This window comes from Phyllobates terribilis, unplaced genomic scaffold (genome assembly GCF_046119375.1).
Source record: "Phyllobates terribilis strain yellow unplaced genomic scaffold, ASM4611937v1 Scaffold_2__4_contigs__length_985480577, whole genome shotgun sequence".
Taxonomy (NCBI): Eukaryota; Metazoa; Chordata; class Amphibia; order Anura; family Dendrobatidae; genus Phyllobates; species Phyllobates terribilis.
Genome location: NW_027362762.1, coordinates 450,548,442 through 450,573,430, shown reverse-complemented (window position 1 = coordinate 450,573,430; position 24,989 = coordinate 450,548,442). Strand labels below are relative to the sequence as shown.

Below are 24,989 nucleotides of genomic sequence, written 5' to 3'. Positions count from 1 at the left end.
AGCTCGGGGCTGATATTAGTAGCCGTGGAAGGGGCCACTAGCCAACAATGTTCCCTGGCTATTAATATCAGCCCACAGCTGTTTGTTTAGCCTGGCTAGATTACTGGGGGACCCCAGAAAAAAATTGACGTGGGGTCCACCTATAAAATCTAACCAGCGAAGGCTAAACTAGACAGCTTAGGGCTGATATGAATAGCCATGGAAGGGGCCATGGATACTGGCCCCCTCCACGGCTATTAATATCAACCCTAAGCAGTCCCAGAAATGGCGCATCCATAGGATGCGCCAAGACTGGCGCTTAGCCTCTGCTCTTCCCACTGCCCTGTAGAGGTGGCGAGTGGGGTAATTGGGTTGGGGTTCACGTCCGCTTTGTATTGGCGGCTGACATGAAGCCCAGGTTAGTAATGGAGGGTGTCTAGAAGATGCTCCCATTACTAACCGCGTAGTAAAATAGTGGCCGCCTTTTCAATAAAAACACGGCCAGAATAAAGTATTTTAATGAAATAAAAAACACACGGTTTTTAATTATTTTTCTTTACTCATCTGCTGTCGGACAGGTGAGTATGAAGATTTTTTAAAAATTTTTACTGTTTTTTTTTTTTACTACCGCGTGCACGGCCCAGCAGACTACTGCTCCTCCCAGGCATGCCACTCCCGCTGTTATCAGTGAGAGCGGTTGCCGGATGAGAGGATTAGTACTCTCCTCTCCCGACCCGTTTCCGGCACGAATTCGCATCTATTGGCTTTCAATGAAACGCAGCAAATTCACAGGTTACCTGTGGTTTTGCTGCGTTTCAATTCAAGTTAATGGGCACGAATTCGCAGCGGAAACGCCCGAACAATGGTCCTGCTGCGTTTTTTAACGCAATGGGAATCCGGAGCAGAAATTTCCGCATCATGTGCACAGCACATCCGGATTCGCATTGCTATGCATGGCAGACCTTTTAACAAGCGTTTTTGCGGCAGAAAAAACGCCACGAAAGCGCATCAAAAATGCTACGTGTGCATAGCCTTAACTGCGGTGTTTTTGAAGCAGGGAGAATACACAGCATCAGAAACTCATTGTGAGAATATAGCGAGTACTGACAGGGGCCTTCTTTGGTTCCACCCTGACTGTGCTATGTAAATAAACAGCTGTGATAGCTGCTGTCACAGGCAGAAGCCGGCTACTGATTACAGCCGGCATCTACACCTTATGGACCTTGGCACAGCTCCCCAGCCGCTCCCATACAAGAGCACCCAGGCCATGACATACATGTACGGCAGGATGCAGAATGTGATTGCCACTCCCTAAGGAGCCTCACCCTTCTTGTAGTGTTGGCCCATGTGGGAACACTCCACTCTCAAGAGTATGGCCTACATGGCTTCTGCTATTGGCGCTGCGCTCAGCTGCCGTTATCGTGGCCCCAGGACCCACCACAGGCTCTGCCTTCCCGTTACTAATCACCAGATACCGCCCTGCTTTCCCTGCACAGTCGTCTGCTTCTTCCCTCATTATATTACTCTCGTCCGCAAATTAAAATCACCACATAAACCCTTTAAGAAGCAACTACGGCTGAAACTCCGGCCGGCCGCGCAGGCTTAATGGCACGTGACTTGTAATCAGGTGGCTGGTCACATGCTATGATGACGTAACGAGGTCCTCACGGAGCAGGGGAGCGCGCTGATATGTAGGTGGCTGCGATGTGTTGTGGGTAGCAGGAGCCCTCGTGCAGTGTCCTAGTCCTAGAACGGGCGCGTTATAACGGGTAGTACCGGGTGACAGTGGTGCTCTCTGTGCAATCCAGTCATGCAGCAGTGCATTGTGGGTGATGGGCGCTTTCCAGCTCTTCGGTGTCACCCCTTATAGCTGGGGTTCCTGTTTTATGCATTATTAGTAACCGTTAAAGGGGCTGTCCACTTTCAGACAATGCTCAGCACCGGCTGCAGTTTGTTAAAAGTAACAAACCATTTGTTACTCACCTTCCCCCAGTCTACTGGTGACTCTTTGCTGCCGCTCATTGTGTCTGGGATTGGCTGCAGCGCTGACGTCCCATCGAGAGCACAGCCAAACAGTGAGCTAATCCATCGCTCTGTGTAGGCAGAACGCCCTGTGCAGAGCAGCTAAGCTCACTGATTGCCCTTTGCGCTGTTGTTAGGTCAGCAGCACTGTCCGTGCCGGACACTGGGAGTAGCCAGTGGACCTGGGGAAGGTGAGTAAGGCAGGGTTTGTTTTTAAAGCAGTTGTCTGGTCTAAAATGATAAGTCTGCAGTCACTCTGTGTGACTGCAGACTGATGACTTCCCTCAGTGGAGGCACTGTGTACATACTCCCGGGCAGAAGCCGTCTAGTGCCTTCAGCCTCTCTCTATACACTTGTATGCAGCGAGGCTGCGCCCACTAGACGGATTCTGCCCAGGAGTATGTATATCTGGCAAATGCCCTGTGGATCTGTGCCGTGCAGGGGAGGGTGGGATGCAAAATAAGTAGATAGGAAGGCAAGAAATCCCGAGCGGATGGGCGGGGATTTCCTGCCTTCCCGAGCGGATGGGCGGGGATTTCCTGCCTTCCCGAGCGGATGGGCGGGGATTTCCTGCCTTCCTGAGCGGATGGGCGGGGATTTATTGGCATCCGGGGGACGACAAGCATGTGAAAACAGATTTTATAAAAACACATTTCTCTGCAATCAGACCTCTACCATGGGCCATACAGGTATGTATAGATTTACATTTCTATCACCTGTATGCCCACAGTAGAGGTCTAATATCGCCCAGGGGTGGTGACAGATTCCCTTTAACAAGGCCTATGGTCCATCGCTGGATCTGCTTTCACAACGTTTTTGCACATTGTGGCATATGCCAATAAAATTCATGCTTACTAGTGTTGAGCGAGTATGTTCTATTAACCCTTTCGCCGAGTATGCTCGGCCCGAGCTCCGAGTATTTATAGCTGCTCGGTGATATGGTTGAATCGCTCCCGTGTGCATGATTTGCGTCTGTTTGACAGTTTTATTACATGTGAGGAATGTCTATTTCTTACACATTCCTCACATGTAATAAAGCTGTCAAACAGTTGCAAATCATGCACATGGGAGCGATTCAACCATATCACCGAGCAGCTATAAATACTCGGAGCTCGGCCCGAGCATACTCTGAACAGAACATACTCGCTCAACACTAATGCTTACATTTATGTTTCTGTGTATGATTTTTTTTTTCAGGATGAAACACCTCACGTCTCTATCAGTTTGCCCTCATCTCTGGCGGTCACTTCCATGCCATCTCTCTGAACTACGCCTGGATTTTGTTCTACCAGGCGGTCAGTCTTTTCGGTAAGTATGCTCCTTATACTTAATATATATTTACACTCAAACTTTATTTTAAAGGTGTTTTCCTAGAAAAGACTTTTAGCACCTAGCCACAGCCTCCATATAGCATTGTATAGAGGAACAGAGAGAACATCAGGGCAGTAGTGTTCACACCGCACATTGGTGCCTTCATTACAGCTATAAAGGGTACGTTGCCCTACTTTCCTTGACTGCCCAATGACAGATCTGCCTAATCTTACAACTAGAAATGACAACTCCACCCTTGCTTTAGGTAGACTGTCAGTCAGGCACTTTAAAAAGCTATTATATAACAATATACTTACTGCTGTCATGGTGCTATTTTATATGTGTTCAGAATGAACTAAGTGTGGCTCTGTCTTTCTCGTTTCCCAGGCTGCTGAATAACACATTTTCTTAGTTATGTAGTGATAAACCTCCCGATATAGCTACACTGATTGCTATTCAAGGTCCTGGGAAAGCTAACTGACAAACCATGTGTAGCTGTAAAATAGACTGCTTAAAGAGATATTCCACTTTTAGGAAAGTGGAGCCAGTGTTTCCTATCATGTAACATAAAATCAGGTAGTGATCGCCCTCCTCTGATCCTGTGCTTATTCCTCCCCAGTGCCCTGGTTTCACCGTTTTTGCTGTAGGGGTGGGGTCACGTTGACAGCTCACATCACCGCTGCAGCCAATCATTGAGATCATTAGTGGATAACCCCTTTAAGAAATGAAGCTCATATACAGTGATTTTTGAATCAGCATATATTGAAAAGTTCAGATTTACATCTTTCTTGTTTGTCATGAATTGTGCAGGTGGAAAGAAAGCAGTCCTGGGTACTGGACAGGGGTATTGCATGAACGGGTGTGGACCCTGACTCAGAAAGATGGCTTCTTGTGGTACACAGTGTATCCCAGCCCAGAGACGACAGATAGTCAGTGTGAAGAAGAAGTCCGAAGAAGGCCCCGCAAACGAAAACTGCCCCACACTGTCTCTGACACAGTAAAGCAGGAAAACGAGGAATTATCAGGAGATCTTGTGTCTCCAAGTGCTGACTGTAAGAAAGACAGCGACATTTTACAGAATTACTTTCAGTTGCACGTCAGTCTCAACGAACTCTACAATCAATGGGGAGAGTCTGACAAGAACTTTCTGAAGGTAGCTAAGGAATTTCCAGGTAATATTCAGGATAGTACGCTCCACATTTGCCCTTTTTATCCAACAGTAACATTTAAAAAGGCTACAGTGTCTAAATATCACTATTATATGCTGGTTATGCAGCACTCTAGTGTTCTTCTGATGTCCTCTCAGAGGACTACCAAATGTGTGCAGTACTTGTGGTCACGCATGCCCAGTAGCTCGGTCTCATCTCCCAGATCACTATGTAGACTGGTGACAGTGATTCCTGCCATTGTACAGACCAGCAAATAAGAACTGATGCACTAGTAGCTTTGTTTCACCAGCACTGGACACATTGCGGTGATGTTATTTAACACCAAGGGGCTTCTTTAAGAGACTGTCGACACAGAATGATTGTTCAAACCAAGTACAGTCGCTCGCTGCTTCATGGCAGGCCCAAACATGTAACTACACCTTTTCACCTGCTTGGTTTCCATCTATCTCCTCCCTTCTCTGACTCTGAAGCTATAGCTATCAATCAATGAAGAGAGGGGGGGGGGGGCTTTGGGTTGAGATAGATGGAAACCAGCAGGTGGAAGATGTATTTTAACCCCTTTCTGACATGTGCCATACATGTATGGCACATGTCGGGTCTTTCCCTTTGGTGCAGGCTCCGGCGATGAGCTTGCACCTTTCCAGGGACATGACAGCTGATCTGATCAGCTGTCATGTGCCTCTAACAACCGCGGGTGGAATCGCAATCCACAAGCAGCTGTTAACATGTTAAATGCTGCTGTCAATCTCCGACAGCGGCATTTAACATGGCCATGGCGGAAGGAGGTCAAGTCCCGCCCATCAGTGCCCGTGTCACATGACCGCAGGTCGCCGATGGGTTGGCATGAGACCCCTGCGTTTGTCATTGTCAGGAGAGAGCGCCGCCCAGAAGTCGGTTCTCATAGCTAGTGAGCATTTCTGCTGCACACAGGCCATCTAATGATCACAGCTTCTAGTCTCCCATGGAGACTATTGAAGCTAGTGTAAAGTGGGCGAAAAACATGTTTTTGTTTTTTTTAATCTATCAATATATAAAAAGGATTAATCTGATCGGTAAACATAATGAGAAAAAAATTAAAATGCCAGAATTACGTTTTTTTTGGTCTCCACAAAATTGCAATAACAAGTATGTAACAGCAATATCTACCCAGAGAAGCTATTATTTTCTGTCTGTGATTTCCAGCTATGACACAAGTACGCATGGTCTGTCTTCCAGGAATCCGTGTTTTGCGGCAGGATCCTGTAGAATGCCTCTTCTCTTTCATCTGTACCTCCAACAACCACATTTCTCGCATCACTGGAATGATTGAGCGGCTGTGCACTTCTCTGGGAAAAAGGCTATGCCAGCTTGACTTGGTGGAGTACTATTCGTTCCCCACACTTCAGACACTGGCAGGCAGGTAACATGACAGTCCTTTTTTGGGGGGCTGTCTATAGGTTTTTAAATATTGCACATTGCTAAGTAGGCAAGTCTACAAAATTATTCACATTTATATACTGGTGGGAAAAACTGCTCAAATTAACTTCGTAATAGTCAAACTTCAACAGGTCTGATGGTTTCAAAGACAGTCTCAGGGTGTGTGCACGCGTCTTTTAGACTTGTGCAAACCAGGCGACTCTTCAGGACACACCAGCATCTTTTATTCTGAAGTGTCTTTTTTCTCATTATTTTGGTTATTTCATGTGATGTCTTTGGCTCACTGCATTTTTTTAAAGCTTGTATTGAACAATCTAGTGAGTGGCTTCCAAACAGAAGCCGCCAGAAGAATCGTCCATCACTTCTTTTAACCTCTTCACGTCTTTGGAAACCTGAAGCGGCTAAAACAAGTTCAAAAGACTGAACATACGAACAGCAATAGTTTTACATTGCAATTCATATGTTCATTCTTTTTAGCATTTATTTAGCTCTTTTTCAGATGGGTTATGGAGCATACCCTCCTGAAAAAGACATTGTGTGCACATGCCCTAAGAGTTAAAGTCTAGCATGTTAAACCTCTAACCAAGTCAATTAAAATGTCCTATACAGGTTTAGACAATTGTTGGCAGAGGAGTGATTTAAGTGATTTAATGAACAGAACACTTATGTTAAAGGCTACTTACACTTTTTTGGATTTGTAACGTGACCCACCCTGCAGAGGACCCCCACCTGGCTCAAAACACTTGAAGTGCGCTGCTCAGGATGCAAGAGAATGTCTACAAGCCCATATACTACTCTATGCGCGTGTGTGGCATAGCCTTTTTAACAAAAGTGAAGCTGAATTAAAAAGAATGCTTGCTGTTTGACAAATACAGAATTTTGCATTGCCCATAACGTTATAGAAAGAGCTTTTCTAATGCACAAGACAATAGTTGGTATCACATATTATTCTTAATTTCTGCAGTTATGTCTTTCGTGTGAAGAGTAAAATCTGGGATGCACATAGTCCGAACCCAGTTAAAAAAAAAATACTATAGTTTGCACGGTTACCATTATGCGGCTGTTCTCATTTACATTTGGTTTTAGTTTAATGTGCCTCCTTGCTAGAACAGCGCCAGCACCCCTGCACGAGTCCCCTTCCTCCTCCCAGCAGGGACGCCGGCGTGTTCACTTACCCACCCGCTCTCCCACAGTGTCTGTTTCCTCCCAGGACCTGCACAGGTCTCCTGGGGTTGTGTTTAGGGCGCAAGTGCTCCCTGCCTCTTAAAGGGGCAGTGCGCACTCTTCTGAAAACGTCCCCAACCAATACCTGGGAGACGCCTGATATTTAAGGCACCCTCCCCTATTGGCAGGTGCCTTAGCAACTTTAATGATCAGTGTATATCCTGCTACCTAGTTCTAGTTGTAAGGTCCCTGTACCTGTGATCCCTGAACCTGATCCTGTCCGTCCTGCTGTAACTCATCTCTGACTCCGTCCTGCCGGTATCCAGTCCTGAGCCCGATCTGCCTTGTCTGCATCTATACCTCTATCCTCTTCTGTCTGGATCTGCACCCGAGTCTGCCCTGTGTTCCTGAACCTATCCTATGCATTCCTGATCCAGAACCTGTTCTGTCTACCAGCTGTGTAGTCCTAATCCTGAACCTGTTCAGTCAAACCAGCTGCACGTCCTCCTGTTAATCAGTTGCTGGCCGGTCCTGCTTCCCTGCCCATTTTGGGGTTCATGTGCTGCGGCTCTGGGGTCTGTCCTGGGATAGCACCTGGCGTCCATCTGGGTTCAAGTCTAACCACACGATCAGGGGCTGTAGTGAAGATCCAGGTGGTGGTTTAGTTACGCCCCTCCAGGACTGTGGCACAGTGGTTCTACACCCACGTGCATAGCACTCTTTTAACTCAAGTCTAAAAATCTGTATTCAATGGCCAGACACAGATCCCAAGCGTGCAACCTAGGTGTGAGATACCAGATTTCTAGATGTACTTGACGTAATGTTATATGCTTAGCTAAATTACATATACGAAGCATAACTCCAGAAATTGTATCTTTTTTAAAAAGTGTTCTGTCTCTAGATTTCACAATGCAAACTGCATACACTATGTGACAGATCTCTTAGACCGGATGAGGCTGGTGTACGTTATTGAAAATCCATGTTAGAATCTTTATATTACTTTTTAAAGGTTTTCCCTCATTTTAAAATGGAGAGTAGGAGAGCTCATTAGTATATTCATCACCTAAACTCAATCTCTGGTGCCCGCTTCGGCAGCACATATACTAAACTCAATCTCTGCCCACCTATTCGGATTGACTGCTCCTTGGTGTCCCTCCTCCCTGCTGCTGAAATCTCACATTGCTCAGTACAAGCTGCAGCCGTGAGTCAGGCTAGGTTGGTACAGATTTGCAAATGATTATGTTTATGACCAATGTAAATTGACTATGTTTTCTACTTGTTTACTCTGCAGCTGAGAATACTGAGGCAAAGTTGCGAGATTTAGGTTTTGGTTATAGAGCAAAGTTTGTTAGTGACAGTGCCCGGGCAATATTGCGAAAACAAGGTCCTGATTGGTTGGACAGCCTTCGGCTGGCTCCCTATGGAGAAGCAAAGTCTGCGTTATGTGCCCTGCCAGGGGTGGGAGCCAAAGTAAGTATGATTTATGGTCGGTCATTCAGCACAAGTAATAAAAATGATCATTGCCTCAAGTTTTATTATCTGGTTACTCTAATCTTACAGACCTTTAGCAAAATATATTGTTTTGTATCAAATTAACTCTGTTAAGTGATGGCGGTAACCGGGGAAATTAGGGCAACATACGTAGTTATTAAAGTCTAGAACTACTAGATTAAAGCAGCATTAGGTTACTTGTACTATGTGGTGGATCTCTTGTGAGATTGATGAAGCTGCACAATTAGCCCCAGAATACGTAATTAACCCATTGCTTTAGTATAGTTAGGATTTTAATTTGGTATGTTTTTTTTTTTTTTTTTTTTTTTAAGGTTGCAGATTGTGTTTGTTTGATGGCTCTAGATAAACCAGAGGCTGTACCAGTAGATACTCACGTCTGGCAGATTGCAAGAAGAGACTATTTACCGCAGCTCGGTCATGGCAACAAGACTCTCACACAGCGAGTGTACCGGGAGATTGGTATGAGCATTCAATTTGTGCTAGGAACTATTCATGTCTTTTATGTAATAACTATACGATTGTTTTCTAGTATATAGTGAGGCCGCTCTTCTGTGCACTGAGCTTATATAACGTTCTAGTATATAGTGAGGCCGCTCTTCTGTGCACTGAGCTTATATAACGTTCTAGTATATAGTGAGGCCGCTCTTCTGTGCACTGAGCTTATATAATGTTCTAGTATATAGTGAGGCCGCTCTTCTGTGTACTGAGCTTATATAATGTTCTAGTATATAGTGAGGCCGCTCTTCTGTGCACTGAGCTTATATAACGTTCTAGTATATAGTGAGGCCGCTCTTCTGTGCACTGAGCTTATATAATGTTCTAGTATATAGTGAGGCCGCTCTTCTGTGCACTGAGCTTATATAATGTTCTAGTATATAGTGAGGCCGCTCTTCTGTGCACTGAGCTTATATAATGTTCTAGTACGTAGTGAGGCCGCTCTTCTGTGCACTGAGCTTATATAATGTTCTAGTATATAGTGAGGCCGCTCTTCTGTGTACTGAGCTTATATAATGTTCTAGTATATAGCGAGGCCGCTCTTCTGTGCACTGAGCTTATATAATGTTCTAGTATATAGTGAGGCCGCTCTTCTGTGCACTGAGCTTATATAATGTTCTAGTACGTAGTGAGGCCGCTCTTCTGTGCACTGAGCTTATATAATGTTCTAGTATATAGTGAGGCCGCTCTTCTGTGCACTGAGCTTATATAATGTTCTAGTACGTAGTGAGGCCGCTCTTCTGTGCACTGAGCTTATATAATGTTCTAGTACGTAGTGAGGCCGCTCTTCTGTGCACTGAGCTTATATAACGTTCTAGTATGTAGTGAGGCCGCTCTTCTGTGCACTGAGCTTATATAACGTTCTAGTATATAGTGAGGCCGCTCTTCTGTGCACTGAGCTTATATAATGTTCTAGTATATAGTGAGGCCGCTCTTCTGTGCACTGAGCTTATATAATGTTCTAGTATATAGTGAGGCCGCTCTTCTGTACACTGAGCTTATATAATGTTCTAGTATATAGTGAGGCCGCTCTTCTGTGCACTGAGCTTATATAATGTTCTAGTATATAGTGAGGCCGCTCTTCTGTGCACTGAGCTTATATAATGTTCTAGTATATAGTGAGGCCGCTCTTCTGTGCACTGAGCTTATATAATGTTCTAGTATATAGTGAGGCCGCTCTTCTGTGCACTGAGCTTATATAATGTTCTAGTATATAGTGAGGCCGCTCTTCTGTGCACTGAGCTTATATAATGTTCTAGTATATAGTGAGGCCGCTCTTCTGTACACTGAGCTTATATAATGTTCTAGTATATAGTGAGGCCGCTCTTCTGTGCACTGAGCTTATATAATGTTCTAGTATATAGTGAGGCCGCTCTTCTGTACACTGAGCTTATATAATGTTCTAGTATATAGTGAGGCCGCTCTTCTGTGCACTGAGCTTATATAACGTTCTAGTATATAGTGAGGCCGCTCTTCTGTGTACTGAGCTTATATAACGTTCTAGTATATAGTGAGGCCGCTCTTCTGTGCACTGAGCTTATATAATGTTCTAGTATATAGCGAGGCCGCTCTTCTGTGCACTGAGCTTATATAATGTTCTAGTATATAGCGAGGCCGCTCTTCTGTGCACTGAGCTTATATAATGTTCTAGTATATAGTGAGGCCGCTCTTCTGTGCACTGAGCTTATATAATGTTCTAGTATATAGTGAGGCCGCTCTTCTGTGCACTGAGCTTATATAATGTTCTAGTATATAGTGAGGCCGCTCTTCTGTGCACTGAGCTTATATAATGTTCTAGTATATAGCGAGGCCGCTCTTCTGTGCACTGAGCTTATATAATGTTCTAGTATATAGCGAGGCCGCTCTTCTGTGTACTGAGCTTATATAATGTTCTAGTATATAGCGAGGCCGCTCTTCTGTGCACTGAGCTTATATTATGTTCTAGTATATAGCGAGGCCGCTCTTCTGTGCACTGAGCTTATATAATGTTCTAGTATATAGTGAGGCCGCTCTTCTGTGCACTGAGCTTATATAATGTTCTAGTATATAGTGAGGCCGCTCTTCTGTGCACTGAGCTTATATAACGTTCTAGTATATAGTGAGGCCGCTCTTCTGTGCACTGAGCTTATATTATGTTCTAGTATATAGTGAGGCCGCTCTTCTGTGCACTGAGCTTATATAACGTTCTAGTATATAGTGAGGCCGCTCTTCTGTGCACTGAGCTTATATAATGTTCTAGTATATAGTGAGGCCGCTCTTCTGTGCACTGAGCTTATATAATGTTCTAGTATATAGTGAGGCCGCTCTTCTGTGCACTGAGCTTATATAATGTTCTAGTATATAGTGAGGCCGCTCTTCTATGCACTGAGCTTATATAATGTTCTAGTATATAGTGAGGCCGCTCTTCTGTGCACTGAGCTTATATAATGTTCTAGTATATAGTGAGGCCGCTCTTCTGTGCACTGAGCTTATATAATGTTCTAGTATATAGTGAGGCCGCTCTTCTGTGCACTGAGCTTATATAATGTTCTAGTATATAGTGAGGCCGCTCTTCTGTGCACTGAGCTTATATAATGTTCTAGTATATAGCGAGGCCGCTCTTCTGTGCACTGAGCTTATATAATGTTCTAGTATATAGTGAGGCCGCTCTTCTGTGCACTGAGCTTATATAATGTTCTAGTATATAGTGAGGCCGCTCTTCTGTGCACTGAGCTTATATAATGTTCTAGTATATAGTGAGGCCGCTCTTCTGTGCACTGAGCTTATCTAATGTTCTAGTATATAGTGAGGCCGCTCTTCTGTGCACTGAGCTTATATAATGTTCTAGTATATACTGAGGCCGCTCTTCTGTGCACTGAGCTTATATAATGTTCTAGTATATAGCGAGGCCGCTCTTCTGTGCACTGAGCTTATATAACGTTCTAGTATATAGTGAGGCCGCTCTTCTGTGCACTGAGCTTATATAACGTTCTAGTATATAGTGAGGCCGCTCTTCTGTGCACTGAGCTTATATAATGTTCTAGTATATAGCGAGGCCGCTCTTCTGTGCACTGAGCTTATATTATGTTCTAGTATATAGTGAGGCCGCTCTTCTGTGCACTGAGCTTATATAATGTTCTAGTATATAGTGAGGCCGCTCTTCTGTGCACTGAGCTTATATAACGTTCTAGTATATAGTGAGGCCGCTCTTCTGTGCACTGAGCTTATATAATGTTCTAGTATATAGTGAGGCCGCTCTTCTGTGCACTGAGCTTATATAATGTTCTAGTATATAGTGAGGCCGCTCTTCTGTGCACTGAGCTTATATAACGTTCTAGTATATAGTGAGGCCGCTCTTCTGTGCACTGAGCTTATATAATGTTCTAGTATATAGTGAGGCCGCTCTTCTGTGCACTGAGCTTATATAATGTTCTAGTATATAGTGAGGCCGCTCTTCTGTGCACTGAGCTTATATAACGTTCTAGTATATAGTGAGGCCGCTCTTCTGTGCACTGAGCTTATATAATGTTCTAGTATATAGTGAGGGCGCTCTTCTGTGCACTGAGCTTATATAATGTTCTAGTATATAGTGAGGGCGCTCTTCTGTGCACTGAGCTTATATAATGTTCTAGTATATAGTGAGGCCGCTCTTCTGTGCACTGAGCTTATATAATGTTCTAGTATATAGTGAGGCCGCTCTTCTGTGCACTGAGCTTATATAATGTTCTAGTATATAGTGAGGCCGCTCTTCTGTGCACTGAGCTTATATTATGTTCTAGTATATAGTGAGGCCGCTCTTCTGTGCACTGAGCTTATATAATGTTCTAGTATATACTGAGGCCGCTCTTCTGTGCACTGAGCTTATATAATGTTCTAGTATATAGTGAGGCCGCTCTTCTGTGCACTGAGCTTATATAACGTTCTAGTATATAGTGAGGCCGCTCTTCTGTGCACTGAGCTTATATAATGTTCTAGTATATAGTGAGGCCGCTCTTCTGTGCACTGAGCTTATATAATGTTCTAGTATATACTGAGGCCGCTCTTCTGTGCACTGAGCTTATATAATGTTCTAGTATATAGTGAGGCCGCTCTTCTGTGCACTGAGCTTATATAACGTTCTAGTATATAGTGAGGCCGCTCTTCTGTGCACTGAGCTTATATAACGTTCTAGTATATAGTGAGGCCGCTCTTCTGTGCACTGAGCTTATATAATGTTCTAGTATATAGTGAGGCCGCTCTTCTGTGCACTGAGCTTATATAATGTTCTAGTATATAGCGAGGCCGCTCTTCTGTGCACTGAGCTTATATAATGTTCTAGTATATAGTGAGGCCGCTCTTCTATGCACTGAGCTTATATAATGTTCTAGTATATAGTGAGGCCGCTCTTCTGTGCACTGAGCTTATATAATGTTCTAGTATATAGTGAGGCCGCTCTTCTGTACACTGAGCTTATATAATGTTCTAGTATATAGTGAGGCCGCTCTTCTGTGCACTGAGCTTATATAATGTTCTAGTATATAGTGAGGCCGCTCTTCTGTGCACTGAGCTTATATAATGTTCTAGTATATAGTGAGGCCGCTCTTCTGTGCACTGAGCTTATATAATGTTCTAGTATATAGTGAGGCCGCTCTTCTGTGCACTGAGCTTATATAATGTTCTAGTATATAGTGAGGCCGCTCTTCTGTGCACTGAGCTTATATAATGTTCTAGTATATAGTGAGGCCGCTCTTCTGTACACTAAGCTTATATAATGTTCTGGTATATAGTGAGGCCGCTCTTCTGTGCACTGAGCTTATATAATGTTCTAGTATATAGTGAGGCCGCTCTTCTGTGCACTGAGCTTATATAATGTTCTAGTATATAGCGAGGCCGCTCTTCTGTGCACTGAGCTTATATAATGTTCTAGTATATAGCGAGGCCGCTCTTCTGTGCACTGAGCTTATATAATGTTCTAGTATATAGTGAGGCCGCTCTTCTGTGCACTGAGCTTATATAATGTTCTAGTATATAGTGAGGCCGCTCTTCTGTGCACTGAGCTTATATAATGTTCTAGTATATAGCGAGGCCGCTCTTCTGTGCACTGAGCTTATATAATGTTCTAGTATATAGCGAGGCCGCTCTTCTGTGCACTGAGCTTATATAATGTTCTAGTATATAGCGAGGCCGCTCTTCTGTGTACTGAGCTTATATAATGTTCTAGTATATAGCGAGGCCGCTCTTCTGTGCACTGAGCTTATATTATGTTCTAGTATATAGCGAGGCCGCTCTTCTGTGCACTGAGCTTATATAATGTTCTAGTATATAGTGAGGCCGCTCTTCTGTGCACTGAGCTTATATAATGTTCTAGTATATAGTGAGGCCGCTCTTCTGTGCACTGAGCTTATATAATGTTCTAGTATATAGTGAGGCCGCTCTTCTGTGCACTGAGCTTATATAATGTTCTAGTATATAGTGAGGCCGCTCTTCTGTGCACTGAGCTTATATAACGTTCTAGTATATAGTGAGGCCGCTCTTCTGTGCACTGAGCTTATATTATGTTCTAGTATATAGTGAGGCCGCTCTTCTGTGCACTGAGCTTATATAACGTTCTAGTATATAGTGAGGCCGCTCTTCTGTGCACTGAGCTTATATAATGTTCTAGTATATAGTGAGGCCGCTCTTCTGTGCACTGAGCTTATATAATGTTCTAGTATATAGTGAGGCCGCTCTTCTGTGCACTGAGCTTATATAATGTTCTAGTATATAGTGAGGCCGCTCTTCTATGCACTGAGCTTATATAATGTTCTAGTATATAGTGAGGCCGCTCTTCTGTGCACTGAGCTTATATAATGTTCTAGTATATAGTGAGGCCGCTCTTCTGTGCACTGAGCTTATATAATGTTCTAGTATATAGTGAGGCCGCTCTTCTGTGCACTGAGCTTATATAATGTTCTAGTATATAGCGAGGCCGCTCTTCTGTGCACTGAGCTTATATAATGTTCTAGTATATAGCGAGGCCGCTCTTCTGTGCACTGAGCTTATATAATGTTCTAGTATATAGTGAGGCCGCTCTTCTGTGCACTGAGCTTATATAATGTTCTAGTATATAGTGAGGCCGCTCTTCTGTGCACTGAGCTTATATAATGTTCTAGTATATAGTGAGGCCGCTCTTCTGTGCACTGAGCTTATCTAATGTTCTAGTATATAGTGAGGCCGCTCTTCTGTGCACTGAGCTTATATAATGTTCTAGTATATAGCGAGGCCGCTCTTCTGTGCACTGAGCTTATATAATGTTCTAGTATATAGCGAGGCCGCTCTTCTGTGCACTGAGCTTATATAATGTTCTAGTATATAGCGAGGCCGCTCTTCTGTGCACTGAGCTTATATAATGTTCTAGTATATAGCGAGGCCGCTCTTCTGTGTACTGAGCTTATATAATGTTCTAGTATATAGTGAGGCCGCTCTTCTGTGTACTGAGCTTATATAATGTTCTAGTATATAGTGAGGCCGCTCTTCTGTGTACTGAGCTTATATAATGTTCTAGTATATAGTGAGGCCGCTCTTCTGTGCACTGAGCTTATATAATGTTCTAGTATATAGTGAGGCCGCTCTTCTGTGCACTGAGCTTATATAATGTTCTAGTATATAGTGAGGCCGCTCTTCTGTGTACTGAGCTTCTATAATGTTCTAGTATATAGCGAGGCCGCTCTTCTGTGCACTGAGCTTATATAATGTTCTAGTATATAGCGAGGCCGCTCTTCTGTGCACGGAGCTTATATAACGTTCTAGTATATAGTGAGGCCGCTCTTCTGTGCACGGAGCTTATATAATGTTCTAGTATATAGCGAGGCCGCTCTTCTGTGCACTGAGCTTATATAACGTTCTAGTATATAGTGAGGCCGCTCTTCTGTGCACGGAGCTTATATAACGTTCTAGTATATAGTGAGGCCGCTCTTCTGTGCACTGAGCTTATATAATGTTCTAGTATATAGCGAGGCCGCTCTTCTGTGCACTGAGCTTATATAATGTTCTAGTATATAGTGAGGCCGCTCTTCTGTGTACTGAGCTTATATAATGTTCTAGTATATAGCGAGGCCGCTCTTCTGTGTACTGAGCTTATATAATGTTCTAGTATATAGTGAGGCCGCTCTTCTGTGTACTGAGCTTATATAATGTTCTAGTATATAGTGAGGCCGCTCTTCTGTGCACTGAGCTTATATAATGTTCTAGTATATAGTGAGGCCGCTCTTCTGTGCACTGAGCTTATATAATGTTCTAGTATATAGCGAGGCCGCTCTTCTGTGCACTGAGCTTATATAATGTTCTAGTATATAGTGAGGCCGCTCTTCTGTGCACTGAGCTTATATAATGTTCTAGTATATAGCGAGGCCGCTCTTCTGTGCACTGAGCTTATATAATGTTCTAGTATATAGTGAGGCCGCTCTTCTGTGCACTGAGCTTATATAATGTTCTAGTATATAGTGAGGCCGCTCTTCTGTGCACTGAGCTTATATAATGTTCTAGTATATAGTGAGGCCGCTCTTCTGTGCACTGAGCTTATATAATGTTCTAGTATATAGTGAGGCCGCTCTTCTGTGCACTGAGCTTATATAATGTTCTAGTATATAGTGCGGCCGTTCTTCTGTGCACTGAGCTTATATAATGTTCTAGTATATAGCGAGGCCGCTCTTCTATGCACTGAGCTTATATAATGTTCTAGTATATAGTGAGGCCGCTCTTCTGTGCACTGAGCTTATATAATGTTCTAGTATATAGTGAGGCCGCTCTTCTGTGCACTGAGCTTATATAATGTTCTAGTATATAGTGAGGCCGCTCTTCTGTGCACTGAGCTTATATAATGTTCTAGTATATAGTGAGGCCGCTCTTCTATGCACTGAGCTTATATAATGTTCTAGTATATAGCGAGGCCGCTCTTCTGTGCACTGAGCTTATATAATGTTCTAGTATATAGCGAGGCCGCTCTTCTGTGCACTGAGCTTATATAATGTTCTAGTATATAGCGAGGCCGCTCTTCTGTGCACTGAGCTTATATAATGTTCTAGTATATAGTGAGGCCGCTCTTCTGTGCACTGAGCTTATATAATGTTCTAGTACTAGTGAGGCCGCTCTTCTGTGCACTGAGCTTATATAATGTTCTAGTATATAGCGAGGCCGCTCTTCTGTGCACTGAGCTTATATAATGTTCTAGTATATAGTGAGGCCGCTCTTCTGTGTACTGAGCTTATATAATGTTCTAGTATATAGTGAGGCCGCTCTTCTGTGTACTGAGCTTATATAATGTTCTAGTATATAGTGAGGCCGCTCTTCTGTGTACTGAGCTTATATAATGTTCTAGTATATAGTGAGGCCGCTCTTCTGTGCACTGAGCTTATATAATGTTCTAGTATATAGTGAGGCCGCTCTTCTGTGCACTGAGCTTATATAATGTTCTAGTATATAGTGAGGCCGCTCTTCTGTGTACTGAGCTTATATAATGTTCTAGTATATAGCGAGGCCGCTCTTCTGTGCACTGAGCTTATATAATGTTCTAGTATATAGCGAGGCCGCTCTTCTGTGCACTGAGCTTATATAACGTTCTAGTATATAGTGAGGCCGCTCTTCTGTGCACGGAGCTTATATAATGTTCTAGTATATAGCGAGGCCGCTCTTCTGTGCACTGAGCTTATATAACGTTCTAGTATATAGTGAGGCCGCTCTTCTGTGCACGGAGCTTATATAACGTTCTAGTATATAGTGAGGCCGCTCTTCTGTGCACTGAGCTTATATAATGTTCTAGTATATAGCGAGGCCGCTCTTCTGTGCACTGAGCTTATATAACGTTCTAGTATATAGCGAGGCCGCTCTTCTGTGCACTGAGCTTATATAATGTTCTAGTATATAGCGAGGCCGCTCTTCTGTGCACTGAGCTTATATAATGTTCTAGTATATAGCGAGGCCGCTCTTCTGTGCACTGAGGCTTATATAATGTTCTAGTATATAGCGAGGCCGCTCTTCTGTGCACTGAGCTTCTATAATGTTCTAGTATATAGCGAGGCCGCTCTTCTGTGCACTGAGCTTCTATAATGTTCTAGTATATAGTGAGGCCGCTCTTCTGTGCACTGAGCTTCTATAATGTTCTAGTATATAGTGAGGCCGCTCTTCTGTGCACTGAGCTTATATAACGTTCTAGTATATAGTGCGGCCGCTCTTCTGTGCACTGAGCTTATATATGTTCTAGTATATACTGAGACCGCTCTTCTGTGCACTGAGCTTATATAATGTTCTAGTATATACTGAGGCCGCTCTTCTGTGCACTGAGCTTATATAGCGTTCTAGTATATACTGAGGCCGCTCTTCTGTGCACTGAGCTTATATAACGTTCTAGTATATAGTGAGGCCGCTCTTCTGTGCACTGAGCTTATATAACGTTCTAGTATATAGTGAGGCCGCTCTTCTGTGCACTGAGCTTAATATAACGTTCTAGTATATAGTGAGGCCGCTCTTCTGTGCACTGAGCTTATATAATGTTCTAGTATATAGTGCGGCCGCTCTTCTGTGCACTGAGCTTATATAATGTTCTAGTATATAGTGCGGCCGCTCTTCTGTGCACTGAGCTTATATAATGTTCTAGTATATAGTGCGGCCGCTCTTCTGTGCACTGAGCTTATATAATGTTCTAGTATATAGTGAGGCCGCTCTTCTGTGCACTGAGCTTATATAATGTTCTAGTATATAGTGAGGCCGCTCTTCTGTGCACTGAGCTTATATAACGTTCTAGTATATAGTGAGGCCGCTCTTCTGTGCACTGAGCTTATATAACGTTCTAGTATATAGTGAGGCCGCTCTTCTGTGCACTGAGCTTATATAACGTTCTAGTATATAGTGAGGCCGCTCTTCTGTGCACTGAGCTTATATAATGTTCTAGTATATAGTGAGGCCGCTCTTCTGTGCACTGAGCTTATATAATGTTCTAGTATATAGTGCGGCCGCTCTTCTGTGCACTGAGCTTATATAATGTTCTAGTATATAGTGAGGCCGCTCTTCTGTGCACTGAGCTTATATAACGTTCTAGTATATAGTGAGGCCGCTCTTCTGTGCACTGAGCTTATATAGCGTTCTAGTATATAGCGAGGCCGCTCTTCTGTGCACTGGAGCTTCTATAATGTTCTAGTATATAGTGAGGCCGCTCTTCTGTGCACTGAGCTTATATAACGTTCTAGTATATAGTGAGGCCGCTCTTCTGTGCACTGAGCTTATATAATGTTCTAGTATATAGCGAGGCCGCTCTTCTGTGCACTGAGCTTATATAATGTTCTAGTATATAGCGAGGCCGCTCTTCTGTGTACTGAGCTTATATAATGTTCTAGTATATAGTGAGGCCGCTCTTCTGTGCACTGAGCTTATATAATGTTCTAGTATATAGGCGAGGCCGCTCTTCTGTGCACTGAGCTTATATAATGTTCTAGTATATAGTGAGGCCGCTCTTCTGTGTACTGAGCTTATATAATGTTCTAGTATATAGTGAGGCCGCTCTTCTGTGCACTGAGCTTATATAATGTTCTAGTATATAGTGAGGCCGCTCTTCTGTGCACTGAGCTTATATAACGTTCTAGTATATAGTGAGGCCGCTCTTCTGTGCACTGAGCTTATATAACGTTCTAGTATATAGTGAGGCCGCTCTTCTGTGCACTGAGCTTATATAATGTTCTAGTATATACGAGGCCGCTCTTCTGTGCACTGAGCTTATATAATGTTCTAGTATATAGTGAGGCCGCTCTTCTGTGCACTGAGCTTATATAAGTTCTAGTATATAGTGAGGCCGCTCTTCTGTGCACTGAGCTTATATAACGTTCTAGTATATAGTGAGGCCGCTCTTCTGTGCACTGAGCTTATATAACGTTCTAGTATATAGTGAGGCCGCTCTTCTGTGCACTGAGCTTATATAACGTTCTAGTATATAGTGAGGCCGCTCTTCTGTGCACTGAGCTTATATAATGTTCTAGTATATAGTGAGGCCGCTCTTCTGTGCACTGAGCTTATATAACGTTCTAGTATATAGTGAGGCCGCTCTTCTGTGCACTGAGCTTATATAACGTTCTAGTATATAGTGAGGCCGCTCTTCTGTGCACTGAGCTTATATAACGTTCTAGTATATAGTGAGGCCGCTCTTCTGTGCACTGAGCTTATATAATGTTCTAGTATATAGTGAGGCCGCTCTTCTGTGCACTGAGCTTATATAATGTTCTAGTATATAGTGAGGCCGCTCTTCTGTGCACTGAGCTTCTATAATGTTCTAGTATATAGTGAGGCCGCTCTTCTGTGCACTGAGCTTATATAACGTTCTAGTATATAGTGAGGCCGCTCTTCTGTGCACTGAGCTTATATAATGTTCTAGTATATAGTGAGGCCGCTCTTCTGTGCACTGAGCTTATATAATGTTCTAGTATATAGTGAGGCCGCTCTTCTGTGCACTGAGCTTATATAACGTTCTAGTATATAGTGAGGCCGCTCTTCTGTGCACTGAGCTTATATAACGTTCTAGTATATAGTGAGGCCGCTCTTCTGTGCACTGAGCTTATATAATGTTCTAGTATATAGTGAGGCCGCTCTTCTGTGCACTGAGCTTATATAATGTTCTAGTATATACTGAGACCGCTCTTCTGTGCACTGAGCTTATATAATGTTCTAGTATATACTGAGGCCGCTCTTCTGTGCACTGAGCTTATATAACGTTCTAGTATATACTGAGGCCGCTCTTCTGTGCACTGAGCTTATATAACGTTCTAGTATATAGTGAGGCCGCTCTTCTGTGCACTGAGCTTATATAATGTTCTAGTATATAGTGCGGCCGCTCTTCTGTGCACTGAGCTTATATAATGTTCTAGTATATAGTGAGGCCGCTCTTCTGTGCACTGAGCTTATATAATGTTCTAGTATATAGTGCGGCCGCTCTTCTGTGCACTGAGCTTATATAATGTTCTAGTATATAGTGCGGCCGCTCTTCTGTGCACTGAGCTTATATAACGTTCTAGTATATAGTGAGGCCGCTCTTCTGTGCACTGAGCTTATATAACGTTCTAGTATATAGTGAGGCCGCTCTTCTGTGCACTGAGCTTATATAACGTTCTAGTATATAGTGAGGCCGCTCTTCTGTGCACTGAGCTTATATAATGTTCTAGTATATAGTGAGGCCGCTCTTCTGTGCACTGAGCTTATATAACGTTCTAGTATATAGTGAGGCCGCTCTTCTGTGCACTGAGCTTCTATAATGTTCTAGTATATAGTGAGGCCGCTCTTCTGTGCACTGAGCTTATATAACGTTCTAGTATATAGTGAGGCCGCTCTTCTGTGCACTGAGCTTATATAATGTTCTAGTATATAGCGAGGCCGCTCTTCTGTGCACTGAGCTTATATAATGTTCTAGTATATAATATATAGCTGAGGCCGCTCTTCTGTGCACTGAGCTTATATAACGTTCTAGTATATAGTGAGGCCGCTCTTCTGTGCACTGAGCTTATATAACGTTCTAGTATATAGTGAGGCCGCTCTTCTGTGCACTGAGCTTATATAACTGTTCTAGTATATAGTGAGGCCGCTCTTCTGTGCACTGAGCTTCTATAATGTTCTAGTATATAGTGCGGCCGCTCTTCTGTGCACTGAGCTTATATAATGTTCTAGTATATAGTGCGGCCGCTCTTCTGTGCACTGAGCTTATATAATGTTCTAGTATATAGTGCGGCCGCTCTTCTGTGCACTGAGCTTATATAACGTTCTAGTATATAGTGAGGCCGCTCTTCTGTGCACTGAGCTTATATAATGTTCTAGTATATAGTGCGGCCGCTCTTCTGTGCACTGAGCTTATATAATGTTCTAGTATATAGTGCGGCCGCTCTTCTGTGCACTGAGCTTATATAACGTTCTAGTATATAGTGAGGCCGCTCTTCTGTGCACTGAGCTTATATAATGTTCTAGTATATAGTGCGGCCGCTCTTCTGTGCACTGAGCTTATATAATGTTCTAGTATATAGTGAGGCCGCTCTTCTGTGCACTGAGCTTATATAACGTTCTAGTATATAGTGAGGCCGCTCTTCTGTGCACTGAGCTTATATAATGTTCTAGTATATAGTGCGGCCGCTCTTCTGTGCACTGAGCTTATATAATGTTCTAGTATATAGTGCGGCCGCTCTTCTGTGCACTGAGCTTATATAACGTTCTAGTATATAGTGAGGCCGCTCTTCTGTGCACTGAGCTTATATAACGTTCTAGTATATAGTGAGGCCGCTCTTCTGTGCACTGAGCTTATATAATGTTCTAGTATATAGTGAGGCCGCTCTTCTGTGCACTGAGCTTATATAATGTTCTAGTATATAGTGAGGCCGCTCTTCTGTGCACTGAGCTTATATAATGTTCTAGTATATAGTGAGGCCGCTCTTCTGTGCACTGAGCTTATATAATGTTCTAGTATATAGTGAGGCCGCTCTTCTGTGCACTGAGCTTATATAATGTTCTAGTATATAGTGAGGCCGCTCTTCTGTGCACTGAGCTTATATAATGTTCTAGTATATAGTGAGGCCGCTCTTCTGTGTACTGAGCTTATATAATGTTCTAGTATATAGTGAGGCCGCTCTTCTGTGCACTGAGCTTATATAACGTTCTAGTATATAGTGAGGCCGCTCTTCTGTGCACTGAGCTTATATAATGTTCTAGTATATAGTGAGGCCGCTCTTCTGTGCACTGAGCTTATATAATGTTCTAGTATATAGTGAGGCCGCTCTTCTGTGCACTGAGCTTATATAATGTTCTAGTACGTAGTGAGGCCGCTCTTCTGTGCACTGAGCTTATATAATGTTCTAGTATATAGTGAGGCCGCTCTTCTGTGTACTGAGCTTATATAATGTTCTAGTATATAGCGAGGCCGCTCTTCTGTGCACTGAGCTTATATAATGTTCTAGTATATAGTGAGGCCGCTCTTCTGTGCACTGAGCTTATATAATGTTCTAGTATATAGTGAGGCCGCTCTTCTGTGCACTGAGCTTATATAATGTTCTAGTATATAGTGAGGCCGCTCTTCTGTGCACTGAGCTTATATAATGTTCTAGTATATAGTGAGGCCGCTCTTCTGTGCACTGAGCTTATATAATGTTCTAGTATATAGTGAGGCCGCTCTTCTGTGCACTGAGCTTATATAATGTTCTAGTATATAGTGAGGCCGCTCTTCTGTGCACTGAGCTTATATAATGTTCTAGTATATAGTGAGGCCGCTCTTCTGTGCACTGAGCTTATATAATGTTCTAGTATATAGTGAGGCCGCTCTTCTGTGCACTGAGCTTATATAATGTTCTAGTATATAGTGAGGCCGCTCTTCTGTGCACTGAGCTTATATAATGTTCTAGTATATAGTGAGGCCGCTCTTCTGTGCACTGAGCTTATATAATGTTCTAGTATATAGTGAGGCCGCTCTTCTGTGCACTGAGCTTATATAATGTTCTAGTATATAGTGAGGCCGCTCTTCTGTGCACTGAGCTTATATAATGTTCTAGTATATAGTGAGGCCGCTCTTCTGTGCACTGAGCTTATATAATGTTCTAGTATATAGTGAGGCCGCTCTTCTGTGCACTGAGCTTATATAATGTTCTAGTATATAGTGAGGCCGCTCTTCTGTGCACTGAGCTTATATAATGTTCTAGTATATAGTGAGGCCGCTCTTCTGTGCACTGAGCTTATATAATGTTCTAGTATATAGCGAGGCCGCTCTTCTGTGCACTGAGCTTATATAATGTTCTAGTATATAGCGAGGCCGCTCTTCTGTGCACTGAGCTTATATAATGTCTAGTATATAGCGAGGCCGCTCTTCTGTGCACTGAGCTTATATAATGTTCTAGTATATAGTGAGGCCGCTCTTCTGTGCACTGAGCTTATATAATGTTCTAGTATATAGTGAGGCCGCTCTTCTGTGCACTGAGCTTATATAATGTTCTAGTATATAGTGAGGCCGCTCTTCTGTGCACTGAGCTTATATAATGTTCTAGTATATAGTGAGGCCGCTCTTCTGTGCACTGAGCTTATATAATGTTCTAGTATATAGTGAGGCCGCTCTTCTGTGCACTGAGCTTATATAATGTTCTAGTATATAGTGAGGCCGCTCTTCTGTGCACTGAGCTTATATAATGTTCTAGTATATAGTGAGGCCGCTCTTCTGTGCACTGAGCTTATATAATGTTCTAGTATATAGTGAGGCCGCTCTTCTGTGCACTGAGCTTATATAATGTTCTAGTATATAGTGAGGCCGCTCTTCTGTGCACTGAGCTTATATAATGTTCTAGTATATAGTGAGGCCGCTCTTCTGTGCACTGAGCTTATATAATGTTCTAGTATATAGTGAGGCCGCTCTTCTGTGCACCTGAGCTTATATAATGTTCTAGTATATAGTGAGGCCGCTCTTCTGTGCACTGAGCTTATATAATGTTCTAGTATATAGTGAGGCCGCTCTTCTGTGCACTGAGCTTATATAATGTTCTAGTATATAGTGAGGCCGCTCTTCTGTGCACTGAGCTTATATAATGTTCTAGTATATAGTGAGGCCGCTCTTCTGTGCACTGAGCTTATATAATGTTCTAGTATATAGTGAGGCCGCTTCTGTGCACTGAGCTTATATAATGTTCTAGTATATAGTGAGGCCGCTCTTCTGTGCACTGAGCTTATATAATGTTCTAGTATATAGTGAGGCCGCTCTTCTGTGCACTGAGCTTATATAATGTTCTAGTATATAGTGAGGCCGCTCTCTGTGCACTGAGCTTATATAATGTTCTAGTATATAGCTGAGGCCGCTCTTCTGTGCACTGGGCTTATATAATGTTCTAGTATATAGCGAGGCCGCTCTTCTGTGCACCTGAGCTTTATATAATGTTACATCTCTCTAGGATATAGCGAGGCCGCTCTGTGCACTGAGCTTATATAATGTTC

General features: G+C 43.1%; 1 protein-coding gene across 1 annotated transcript in view; it reads left to right on the top strand.

Annotated features, from left to right (window-relative positions):
* Positions 1-1,578: 1,578 nt before the first annotated feature.
* The window catches only part of OGG1 (8-oxoguanine DNA glycosylase), a 42,347-nt gene continuing 18,936 nt past the window's right edge, over positions 1,579-24,989 (top strand). The window contains exons 1-6 of the mRNA XM_073670566.1: positions 1,579-1,670; positions 3,199-3,309; positions 4,123-4,484; positions 5,697-5,876; positions 8,353-8,531; positions 8,885-9,032. Coding sequence (XP_073526667.1) covers positions 1,669-1,670; positions 3,199-3,309; positions 4,123-4,484; positions 5,697-5,876; positions 8,353-8,531; positions 8,885-9,032 — 982 coding nt within the window. The 5' untranslated portion in view covers positions 1,579-1,668. The remainder of the gene's footprint in view (positions 1,671-3,198; positions 3,310-4,122; positions 4,485-5,696; positions 5,877-8,352; positions 8,532-8,884; positions 9,033-24,989) is intronic.